Source organism: Syngnathoides biaculeatus, chromosome 13 (assembly GCF_019802595.1).
Source record: "Syngnathoides biaculeatus isolate LvHL_M chromosome 13, ASM1980259v1, whole genome shotgun sequence".
Classification (NCBI taxonomy): domain Eukaryota; kingdom Metazoa; phylum Chordata; class Actinopteri; order Syngnathiformes; family Syngnathidae; genus Syngnathoides; species Syngnathoides biaculeatus.
Genome location: NC_084652.1, coordinates 21,931,362 through 21,944,302, shown reverse-complemented (window position 1 = coordinate 21,944,302; position 12,941 = coordinate 21,931,362). Strand labels below are relative to the sequence as shown.

General features: G+C 42.6%; 1 protein-coding gene and 1 long non-coding RNA gene across 2 annotated transcripts in view; one reads left to right on the top strand and one right to left on the bottom strand.

The window, feature by feature from the left end:
* Positions 1 to 515: 515 nt before the first annotated feature.
* LOC133510712 (uncharacterized) lies at positions 516 to 4,520 on the bottom strand. The gene is made up of 3 exons (XR_009797692.1): positions 4,347 to 4,520; positions 4,074 to 4,154; positions 516 to 3,990 (listed from the first exon to the last, which is right to left on the bottom strand). It is a non-coding gene; the product is annotated as an uncharacterized LOC133510712 (long non-coding RNA).
* Positions 4,521 to 7,728: 3,208 nt separating this feature from the next.
* Positions 7,729 to 12,941, top strand: part of rab2a (RAB2A, member RAS oncogene family) — a 39,766-nt gene continuing 34,553 nt past the window's right edge. Inside the window, exon 1 of the mRNA XM_061839887.1 lies at positions 7,729 to 7,986. Within this exon, the coding sequence (XP_061695871.1) occupies positions 7,941 to 7,986 (46 nt within the window). The 5' untranslated portion in view covers positions 7,729 to 7,940. The remainder of the gene's footprint in view (positions 7,987 to 12,941) is intronic.

Sequence of the window (12,941 nt, the reverse complement as noted above, 5' to 3'; positions counted from 1 at the left end):
GAGCGGAGGTAGAAGCACGTAAGTGGGTTACATTTTGAGCAGACAATGTAATCTGAAGGTTACTGACTGTAAGGTAGTGGTAGGGGAGAGTGTAGCTCGACAGCATAGAATGGTGGTGTGTAGGATGACTCTGGTGGTGGGGAGGATGATTAAGAAGGCAAAGGTAGAGCAGAGGACCATGTAGTGGAAGCTGAGAAAGGAAGAATGTTGTGCAGCCTTTCAGAAAGAGTTCAGACAGGCTCTCATTGGACAGGAGGAGCACCCTGAAGACTGGACTAGTACAGCCAAGTTGATCAGAGAGACAGGCAGGAGAGTACTTGGTGTGTCTTCTGGGAGAAAAGGGGACAAAGAGACTTGGTGGTGGAACCCCAAAATACAGGAAGAAGCTGTAGGACACTGAGAGGACTGAGAAGAGGCGAAAGGAATACATTGAGATGCAACGTAGGGCAAAGGTAGAAGTGGCAAAGGCTAAACAAGAGGCTTATGACGACCTAGTTGCCTGCCAATGGCAGGGCACAAACAAACAACCATTCGCACTCACATTCTACCAAGAGCAGAACACGGGGTTGGACCAAAAATGCTTGACTCTGGAGACCAGGTACAGTTTGAGCAGATTTATTTGGTTCAATGTTGGTACACAGGAAAACGGTCCAAGAACGCAACAGTAGCAGAATTATGAGTAAAACAGGGAAGGGCAAATGCATGACAGGGTCTTGTATAGGAAAGTGGACGTGGTGGTGGTACCCCAAGATACAGGAAGTCATACAAGGGAAGAGGTTTGCGAAGAAAAAGTGGGACACTGAGAGGACTTCGGAGACGCGAAAGGAATACATTGAGATGCGACGTATGCAAAGGCTGAGATGGTGAAGTCTAAACAAGAAGCATATGATGACATTTAAGCCAGGTTGGACATGGAAAAAGAAGAAAATGATGTCTATAGGTTGGCCAGATGGGAGGGATGTGCAGCAAGGAAGGGTGATTAAGGATAGAGAAGAAAATGTGTTGACTGGTGCCAGTAGTGTGCTAAATACATGGAAATAATACTTTGAGAAGTTGATGAATGAAGAAAATGAGAAAGAAGGAAGAGTAGAAGAGGCAAGTGTGATATACCAGGATGTGGCAAGGATTACTAAGGGAGAAGTTACAAAGGCACTAAAGAGGATGAAAAGTGGAAAGACATGTCCTGATGACATACCCTTGGAGGTATAAAAGCAATTTGGAGAGGTGGCTGTGGAGTTTTCAGCCAACTTCTTCAACAGAATACTCGCGGGTGCGAAGATGCCTGCAGAATTGAGGAAAAGTGTGCTCCCATTTTTCAGAACAACAGCGATTTGCAAAGCTGTGGGAACTATAGAGGAATAAAGTTGATGAGCCACACAATGAAGTTATGGGAAAGAGTAGTGGAGGCTAGACTCAGGACAGAAGTTAGCATCTGCGAGCAACAGTATGGTTTCATGCTTAGAAAGAGTACCACAGATGCATGATTTGCTTTGAGGATGCTCGTGGAGAAGTCCAGAGAAGGTCAGAGGGAGCTACATTGTGTCAGTGGGTCAAGAGAAAGCCCATCACAGAGTACTACGAGAGGAACTGTGGTACTGCATGTGTAAGTCTTGTGTGGCAGAGAAATATGTTAAAATAGTACAGGACATGTATGAGGGCAGCAGGAGAGTGGCGAGGTGCGCCGTAGGTGTGAAAGAAGAATTTAAGGTGTAAGTGGGACTGCATCAGGGATCAGCTCTGAGCCCCTTCCTCCTTGCTGTGGTAATGGATAAACTGACAGATGAGGTTAGACTGGAATCTCCTTGGGGCATGATATTCGCAGATAACATTGTGATTTGCAGTGAAAGAAGGGAGCAGGTAGAGGAATAATTAGAAAGATGGAGGCAGGCATTGGAAAGGAGAGGAATGAAGATGAACCGAACTAAAACAGAATATATGTGCATGTATGAGTGGGGTGGAGGGGAAAGACTAAGGAGAAGAGATAGCGAGGGTGGACTTCAAATACTTGGCGTCAACAATCCAGGGCAACGATGAGTGTGGTAATGAAGTTAAGAAATTGGTCCAAACAGATTGCAACAGCTGGTGGAAGGTATCTGGTGTCTTATGTGATAAGAGCCCTTGCTAGAATAAAGGGCAAAGTTTATAAAACAGTGGTGAGGTCAGCCATGATGTACAGATTAGAGACGGTGGCACTGAAGAGACAGGAAGCAGAACTGTAGGTGGCAGAAATATAGATGTTGAGGTTCTCACTAGGAGTGAGCAGGTTGGATAGGATTAGAAATGAGCTCATTAGAGGGGCAGCCAAAGTTAGTTGTTTTGGAGACAAGCTTCGGGAGAGCAGACTTCGATGGTTTGGACATGTCCAGAGCAGAGAGTTGAGTGGACGTATTTTAAGGAGGGTGCTGATGTAGGAGCTGCCAGGGAAGAGAGCGAGAACAATACCAAAGAGAAGGGTGATGTATGTTGTGAGGGAAGACATGAGGGCAGTTGGTGTTAGAAAGGAAGATGCAGGAGATAGGGTTACAGTGAAGAAAATAAAGATTTGAACACCCTGCTATATCGTAAGTTCCCCCACTTAGAAATCATGGAGGGATCTGAAATTTCATCGTAGGTGCATGTCCACTGTGAGAGAGAGAGAGAATCTAAAAAGAAAAATCCAGAAATCACAATGTATGATTTTTTAACAATTTATTTGTGTGATAAAACTGCAAAAAGGTATTTGAACACCTGAGAAAACGAATGTTAATATTGGTACAGTAGCGTTTGTTTGCAATTACAGAGATCAAATGTTTACTGCAGTTTTTCACCAGGTTTGCACACACTGCAGGAGGGATTTTTGCCCACTCCTCCACACAGAACTTCTCGAGATCAGGCAGGTTTCTGGGTTGTCGCTGAGAAATACGGAGTTTCCTCTCTCTCTCTCTCTCGGTAACAAAAATGAAAATAATAATCTACACCACTTTCGTTGGTATAATCGACATAATTTAACACAACGCTGACTGTAATCACGCAATACATATTTAAATTGCATTGTGTGGTAAACTAACCTTAGCAGTGTGGGGAAACAGGTTGCTTACAATGGATACTCCCGCATGATGAACCCAGCCATTGATGAATTGGTTGTAGTCCTCCAGACCTTTGTAATTCTTTAGTTGGTCCACGGTATAAGCGCTTGTCGAGAAGAGGAGATAGTGGACGATGTCTGGATAGGTTACCGATGCCCTGAGTTGTGTGCTCCATTTGTGTCTCTCCACGGCATATGGGTCGATATTGTAGATCAAAGCACACTTCTTGTCGTAACGGTTTCTTGAAATCACATCTAATGAGCACCGATAACTTTCCAAAGTCTTTTTAGCCATCATTTTAACAGTCGTACGAACTTTTGTGTAACTCCGGTCTATATGCAAAAGCATTAGAGTGAACAGCGCGTCAGTATAGTGAACCCATCCAACAGGTGCCCCGGATGTAGTCACATGGCCGAAAACAGTCTATTGCGAGTGGGTCTTGAACGTGTCCCCCCACAATAAACAAACCCAGGTACACTTACCATTATCCAAGAGTTTATTTTTGATGGGAGTCTTCAATCTCTTGGGCCTCTGATAGAACTTCCGACAAGATGGGCACAGGCCAGCTAGTGGTCTTAGTTTTTTGTTGGGGGCTGCGACTTTTGGACGGGAAGGAGCAGTTGACCAGCAACACCCTTCTAAATAATCCAAGCCTCTGTCAACTACCTGTGCAATATGACCAGTTTAAGGCTCCTCCTCAACATGACTGTTGATATTAACTGTGTTATGGATGCTATTGTCTTCCTTATTAATGTTGCTATCATCAAATTCCGTCCCTCTCCTCCTCTTGGGCAGAATCCGGCGTAGGATAGGAGCTTCACTTGTGTTGGGACTTTTATCAAGCTTCTTCTTTGAAGCAGTTTTCAACTTGGAAGAGTATCTAGTATTCATAGTGACTCTGTACTTCAGGCTGTACGCTCCTTTGCTGTAACAAAGTAAACATAGGAGTGTTGTTACCAATCAATGAAGCCACAATTGGGACGCTCAGCGTTGAAAGTTGAAACTCACCTTTGACAGAAAATCTCGAATTGTTTTCATTTTCTGTATGATTCAAAGGAATGTGTTTTATATTCAGTAGCATTTGGAGTCCTGTTGGAACAGGGAACAACTCAGAACGGAGCAGTCACGATTAAATGAAAACACCTTCTTCTGGCATTTTAAAGGCTGCATATTATTACATATTTGCATTTCATAAATTTAATTCACATTTTCATGCATCTTGTCTTATCCAGTGATGAAGCGTAAATTTAGCTAAAGAAGGTAAACATGCGTTCTACTAACTTGAGCACCGCCGACTCACAGCCTGCTTGTGCTGGCGCTGTCATGAATGGACTCAACATCAAAATCCAAACGTGTAGCCGCTTGCGTACTTTTTGTTTTTCATTAAAACATAAGAAAAACATCTTCCGTCTCTTCGTACTCGGACTCCGCGGGCTCCGCTTTGCTTCTTCGTCTTCGTCGTCTCTTCGTGTTTAATGACGGGTGACAGAGAACGTTAAGGTTTATTACCGCCATCTGCTGGTTTGTTGTGGTGTGGCTCAGATATGCCCCCTAACCACACTCTTCTTCTTCTTATTCTTTTCCTTTCGGCTTTAATTTTGTAAATTTAAAAATAACAATAACAATTACAAAAACAAAAAAACAAGTAATTTGTTTTAATAGTAGTTGGAGCCGCCCAAGTACGATAGAGAATCAATTGACAGAAAATACTTTTAAACTATACTTTTGAACACAGCAATAAAGGTTCGTTAGTCATCTGGCAATGATGGGACACATCTTCGTGACCATGGTGAAAAAAAGATGAGTTTAACTGCCTAATAGTCCAGTGCAATGACTATTGTCCAAAGGGCGCTGAGACTTTAAAAAAATGTATGCAGTTTAAAGGTCAAGTGTCATCCCTATAAACATTCTAAAAAATATATTGTAATGAATAATACATATAACATAATTCAATGCACTGTCTATATGAGTGGAGAGCGCGTCATCCATGCACAAAGTTGCGGAGGTGTCATTCAACAACATCCAAGTGGTCGCCATATTGGCTGCAACCCCTTAACGATTTATTTGTGTGATACAGCTGTAAATAAGTATTTGAACACCTGAGAAAAAAATGTTAATATTTGGTACGGTAGCCTTTGTTTGCAATTACAGAGGTCAAACATTTCCGGTAGTTGTTTACCAGGTTTGCGCACACTGCGGGAGGGATTTTGGCCCACTCCTCCACAGAGATCTTCTCTAGATCAGACAGGTTTCTGGGCTATGACTGAGAAACACGGAGTTTCAGCTCCCTCCAAAGATTCTCCATTGGGTTTAGGTCTGGAGACTGGGTAGGCTACGCCAGAACCTTCATATGGTTCTTATGGAGCCACTCCTTGATTTTCCTGGCTGTGTACTTTGGGTCCTGTCATGCCACTCCGATTGATATTGACTGTCATGTTTAGCTTCTTCCATTTTCTAATGATTGCTCCAACGGTGGATCTTTTTTCACCAAGCTGCTTGGCAATTTCTCCGTAGCCCTTCCCAGCCGTGTGGAGTTGTACAATTTTGTCTCTGGTGTCTTTGGAAAGCTCTTTGGTCTTGGCCATGTTACAAGTTTGAGTCTTACTGATTGTATGGGGTGGACAGGTGTCTTTACGCAACTAATAACCTCACACAGGTGCATCTGATTCAGGATAATACATGGACTGGAGGTGGACTTTTAAAGGCGGACTAACAGGTCTTTGAGGGTCAGAATTTTAGCTGATAGACAGGTCTTCAAATACTTATTTGCAGCTGTATCGTACAAATAAAATGTTCAAAAAAATCATACATTGTGATTTCTGTTTTTTCTTTTTAGATTCTCACTCTCACAGTGGACATGCACCTATGAAGAAAATTTCAGACCCCTCCATGATTTCTAAATGGGAGAACTTGCAATATAGCAGGGTGTTCAAATACTTATTTTCTTCACTGTACATGGAAAAAGATGATGTGCTTTAGAGACCCCTAACAGGACAAGCCAAAAGGAAAAGAAAATGGTTTCTATAGATTTCCTTGAAGAATGCAATTATTTTCCACTTCCAAAACATGAGATTTTACTCCTCTCTACAGGAAATGATTAGTCACTACACTTCAACTCTAGAGCTCATGTAAGTCCATTTTGTTTTTAGTTTTTGTTCGTCAAAGTACTGATAATAAATGGGAAAAGAAGGGTGCTTGTTTAAATTTCCAATGTAATTTGAACAGACATGGTCAAATTTTTTAGAAGTTTTGCTGTGCTTGAATTTGGTTCATCTGCAAGTTGGATTTTGCTTTTTTGTCACAGATTCAATTCATAACCTTTATAGGCAGTATTTGTAGATGCAGCCGACGCAGTGAGGGGGTCCAGTTTGGAGGCCTCACTATTACGGCTCTGTTTATTTTGCAGATATAGTGGTTGTGTTAACTCTGTCAGGAATGTATCTTCACAGCACAGGATCACCGCACAGTATGAAGCAGTTAGGATTAGAATCACCACCTCCAAATTTGAGACCCTGGTCCTCAATTGGAAAAGGGTAGAGTACCCTCTCTGGGTGAGGGATGTGATTCAGCCAAGCCAAGTGTAGGTGTTAAACATCATTTATGGAGATGGTTTCAGGAATTATCTTCAAACATATGTTGTATTTCAAAACAAATATCTGAATTCACTTTACCTTGTGTGCCTTTACAGTCTAGCATGAAATCTGTCATTTTGGTGAGTGGCAATGTCAGATTGTCGGCACCACCCTACCCACCCTTGAAGACTTCCCCGTCATTTGAACTCGGACAAGAGCAAGAAGGATCCGTTCTAAACCTCCACATCCCGGCCACTAGGTTTTCCAGCTCCTTGCGTCGGGTAGGCGCGACCGATCAATGCAAATCAAAACCAGCAGCCATTCAAACAGTTTCCCTCTTGCTATTAAGTCATTAAATTCTTAATCAGAGAACCTACTATTTTTGGCCTTGCTCCATTGTTGAGACACACCCTCATATCCTGCTGATCCAATTAGTATTAGTACCGTATTAGTAATGTATAATGGAGACTATCACATGATTTGTCACTTTAAACTGCTCCATTTGCACAATTGTCATTACATTAGTCTATAACGGTAAAACCATGAACGGTTAATTAAGGTGCACTATGCTTAACATAATGTGGGGCGTTGACGCTCTCTAAACTGCTCTAAATGCTTGAAGATTCTTCATCTTTGGACAACTGCGACTCTTATAAGAAATAGTTTCCTGTTGATTGAATGTCTATTGTTCTTCGTTCTTGTTAGTTTGTTCTTCTCAGTGCTCATGACTGTCGTACCAGGACGGCACCGACTGCTGGAGACAAATTATTTGTGTGTTGGTTACATTCTTGGCCATTAAACTGATTGAGCTGGTTGCCTCAACTGATGTACCGTGTATCAAAACGAGACTGATGAAGATGTTGCTGTCCAACATAATCAATGTGCCAAGAGCTGCTGTCATACGTTTCAGGACACTATTGTGTACACAGTATGAACAGGTTTCCAATTACGCCATCTTGTGTTTCATGGAGGTCAACGAACACAGGTGATAGGTGAAGCGTGAAGTTTTTTCCATCATTAATTTATCCAATTGGTCTAAGGGTGGTGGTGTCGTCTTTAGAAACCTGTCCATTGTGATTATGTTGGAACGCACAGCGCGTCTGCAGTTTCCGAGGACGCTGAAGCACACATTGTGTCGCGTGGCGAGGGCGGGCCTCGTGACGTAGAACCAAGGCTCTGGCTGTTTATTGTTCCTTCTTCGGCGCCGACACACCAAAACAGGCGAACGCGCTGAGAAGCAGCTTTCGCACGCAGTTTACAACGGTGTGGTAGTCTGACCAGCTTACTGCGTAAAACGAGGGCCATGGCATACGCTTACCTCTTCAAATACATCATCATTGGAGACACAGGTAGGCTGCGACAAACTCGACTGGCGGTTAGCATGCACCTAGCGGTTAGCATCTTTTTAGCCGTGCATTTCCGCAGTGTTGGACGTCCAATGACGTGGTAAAAGCACACACGGAGAAGTGGGATGACACTTCCAGGTCTATGCCGTGAACGCATCAGCACATTATTATTTTTTTTTAAAGCCATTTTCAGTAAATGTACACGTTTCATGTAAAACTAAGTGGATGAAAAAATGCGGCTGTTTACATTCGCCGAAACATCACGGGCCTCCGGTTCAGTTGTTTTCAGGGTGGGGGTGTTAGCCGCAGCCAGTTAGCTCCTTGAACTGCATCGCCAGCGTTTGGAGTTTCACCAAATATTACGCAAGTGAGGAGTACATCAGTAAACAACCACGTGTGACATATACTATCATTGAATCTTCAACGTCGTAGACACGGTTCCAATAAATGAATGCGCTGAGGAGGAGTAGGCCAGTTCGGAAAGCCGAAGCTCAAATATTCCCTGAAATGGCGTAGATCGCTTGTTCTTTCGTTATTTATATGGAGAGTGAGTGCTGGCTTTTCCGTCCGCTGTATTTTATTTCGAGCGATATCTTCGACAGCTGTGAGTGGTTCTGTTTAACCTGGATAGTTGGTTGTACACACGAGGGACAAGACAAGTCACTTGGATTGTTTCAGCAGATGTAGTTGTACCGGTTCAATATTTAGAGACCCCAAAATAATATAAAACTGGTTGCTTATTAGTGGAATACTAATTAGAGGACATAAATATCAAACATGTCAGCCAGGTTTCAGAATCAGACAACGTATTTCATTTAGATTTTAAGATAGTGAAATATATTCTTTTAAATTTTAACATAATTTAGGCAGGACTTTTTAATAGGTGGAGATTTTGTGTGTGTGTGTGTGTGTGTGTGTGTGTGTGTGTGTGTGTGTGTGTGTGTGTGTGTGTGGTTGTATTAACAGCATGTTTAACAACCCGCTTTCGGCAAATTTGCAATTTGCTTTTTAGGTTGAGTAGTGTCCAGCTATTGGTAAGCTTAACTACTGTATTTTTGCGACCATAAGGCACCGTCACAGTTGTGAGCTCAATATCCGTATTCAATATATACATAAAGGATGCAGCGTATTATTGGGCACAGGTATGGTGGCGCTAACGAGACAATGAGGCACAATCGACAGGCGCATGTAAGTCACCAACAACACGCTATCCTCATGCACGGTGTCACACTAAACCAAAATCGTTACACCAAAACAAACAACAGCAGACAACAAAACAACCAAAAGCAATGAGTGAAGAAATATTTGACACAAAACATGCATTTCATATGCTATTTACATAAGTTTAGCACAGCAAAGCATATAGCGACACTTAAAACATACTGTAGCATGCATGCACGATATTTAAAGAAGGCACGTGGAGCAAAACAGAGTTTGGTCGTACTTTATTCATCTATTTAACATTGTATATACTCAAATTTTTTTTGTTTGTTAATCCTCATCCACAAATCCATGAAAGTCCTTATCTTTTGTATCCAAAATGAACAGCCAGGTTTCCTCTCGTCATTGTCAGTCTCGTTGCCATGCGCCTCCTCAGATATGATGCCGGCTTTTCGAACAACAGTGGAAGCAGAGACATCAGCCCAAGCATCCACAATCCGTTGACAAATTGTAGCGTAACTCGCCCCGCTGCCTCTCTGTCTTTATATGGCCTAAAAAATGTTGTGGTGCCGATTTCCTACATTTCAGAATTCGGGTCGGTAGGTCTTTTTTTTTTTTTTGACAAAATATTTGTACTCCATCTCCATCACATGGTGCCGCCGTTTTCTCGTCAGTTCTCTTTAATTCAGGCCCTCTCGTGCATAACGAAATCAAAATTCATTGTTGGGCGCGATGCGTTGTCTTGGGGCACCGTGAATGCGCACATGTGGCCGTGGAGAATCATCCCCCTAACATATTTATTATGTTGTGTAAAAATGTTAGGGTCGGTGGGAATTTTTAGGGATGGTCAGGAAAATGGAACCACAAGCTTTTTTTTTTTTTTTTTTTTTTTTTTTTTTTTTTTAAATCTACACCTAAAGCTGTGTTCTTCATTTTTCATCCACCGCTCACAACTTCACTTTGCACATCGTGTTTCCACCAATGTCCAGCGGTCGAAGTTGTTTCATCAAGTCTCCCAGAATAATGGCAATCTTCGAGTTCATTTGCGCCGCTTGTTTTTTCACAGTGGTTGTTTGTTCTTTGATTATTAATCTGTTTCTCTTCCAACTCGGGCCACCTCGTCTTATTTTCACAGAAACTCAGTTTCGCCGTCTTGACTTGGTGAAGGTCGTTTTTCAACTTTAGCACCATGGATTCGTCGATCTTGAATTCTCTCATGGCTGCTTGATTCCCATGTTTCTATGCATAACTGATAGTTGGAGTTTAAACTGTGCTTCGTAAGGGTGTCTCTTCATTGGTGCCATTTTTCAGGGTCCTTAGCCAAAATGATGTTTAGCTCAAAACACATACCAGCATTATATACCTTCTGGGGTGGTGTACATTCAGTGTCCTCTCCTACGCCCATACTTCCCCCTGTAACGTCCGCATGCTGTCCTCTCACACATCCAGTTTACACTATATAAATAGTGTGCCGGCAGGAAATGCTCCCGGTTAATTATAGATTTTGGACGTCTGTGGACACAAGGCGCTCCGCATTATAAGGAGCCCATCCATTTTGGAGAAAAATTAAGACTTGAGTGCGCCTTATAGTCGTGAAAATATGGCAGGATTAAAAAATAACTAATATAAGTAATTTGCAGTTCTCTGCAAAGTACGTTTCAGGGCTGTTAAAACCAAAAGCAAGCAGCACGACCACATGATTTCAACATTTGAGACCAACACTGCAGTAAATGTTGCTCTCTGCACAACCTGGAAGGTAAAACATCAGCTAAGAAATGTACAATGCTCACTGAACATGACAGACACGTGGTGTCCAGTTATGTTGCAAAAAGTCATTTATCCATATACTGATACCTATCCACTTTAATGGTGATTACAACAGTTGATAAACTACAATCTATTTTTTAGCTTATCAAAACGGAATACAGAGTTCATCTGAGTTCTGTTTACTATTACAGTACATGTTCTATTTGTCAAGTTACACAAGTTCCAGAATGTCACTTTTTTTCCCCAACTACTTCCATGAATGTGGTTTTCATAAGTGTGTCTGGAAGGTCGGGTCCATTGTCCAAGCTGCTTATCCTCACAAGGGCCGAGGGCTTGCCGGAGCCTATTCTAACATTGGGGAAAAGGTGTATTACACCTTTAAGTGGTCGCCAGTCAGTTTCAGGGCACACATCGAGACCTTCAAAGAACCCCGAAGAACAGCCAAAGACCTGCAGGCCTAGCTAGCCTCAGTTAAGGTCAGTCAGTGTTCATAACTACCATAAGAAAGAGACAGGCCAAAAATGCCAAATTGCCAACAGATGAAGCATGGTGGTGGAACTGTGATGGTGTGGGCTGCTTTGCTGCCTCCGGACCTGGACAAAATGCTGTGATTGATTGGAACAATGAATTCTGCTGTGTACCAGAATGTCATGAAGGAGAGCATCTGGCCATCAGTTTGTGGGCCCAACTCAAGTGGTTTTGGATCATGCAGCAGGACAATGATCTGAAAAACACCAGGAAGTCTGCCCCTGAAAGGCTTTTAAAAAAAAAAAAAAAAGTTTTGGAGTGGCCAAGTCAAAGTCTGGATTTAAATCCAATTGAGATGCTGTGGTGTGACCTCAAAAGGGCAGTTCATGCTAGAAAACCCTCCAATATGGTGGAGTTGAAACAATTCTGCAAAAGAGGCAGCACGGTGGGGCAGCTGGAAAGTGTTGGCCTGACAGTTCTGAGGACCAATCCCGGCTCTCCCTGTGTGGAGTTTGCATGTTCTCCCCGTGCCTGCGTGGGTTTTCTCCGGGGACTCCGCTTTCCTCCCATATCCAAAAAAACATGCAACATTAATTGGACTCTCTAAATTGCCCCTAGGTGTGATTGTGAGTGCGACTGTTGTCTCTCCATGTGCCCTGCGATTGGCTGGCAATGAGTTCAGGGTGAACCCTGTCTCCTGCCCATTGACAGCTGGGATAGGCTCTAGTACTCCGCCGACCCTTGTGAGGATAAGTGGCAAAGAAAATGGATAGATGGCCATTGTGTAAGCCTCATCACCAATTATCACAAATACTTTATTTTAGTTATTGCTGCTATAGGGGTGACACAACCCATTGTTCGGTTCATGGAACAAATGCTTTTTCAGAGAATGTTGGAAAAGATAAAAATTTTTTTTAATCAAAATGAAATACATAATTAATTAAAGGTCCGCTGTCAAGAAATGCATGATTTTAGTATGTTATTAATGAAAAAAAGGCAGCCGATATGGACCCATCCGTTTTTTTTTTTTTTAACCACAAAACGTGATTTTGACATATGGGTTTTTGTAACTCCCGCCATGAAAAACCTCTCAAGGGATTTGTTTTTGAGAAGAAGTAGGAAGTGACGTTATCAGCAGCAGCGCACTGAGACTGGCTCATCTGTTTCTAATACTTTTACCTGCTGGAAGGGAGCTCATTGTTCCTTCGTGTTAGCCAAAATGCCGGCTTGTTGTATTGCTGGATATTGTTAGAACAATCAGGAGGATGGATTTACTCTTCATACTTTTAAAAAGAGACCTGGTTCGTCATGAAAAATGGATTGCACAGGTGCAAAGGACAAGAGCTTCGTGGGTTCCAAATGACAGGTAGGTGTGTATAGAGCTACTAAAAAACAATAAGGGGGGTTGGGGGGGGGGGACGTAATACTCTCATAACGTAACAAAAGATCCGCGTACGTAAGTCGGGAGCTAAATGTGTCGGATGGCTTCCGCACAGCAGCTACGGAAGGGCTGCCTCCGCAGCGCCTTGTGGATCGCTGCCAGCCTTATCGACAAGGCCAAG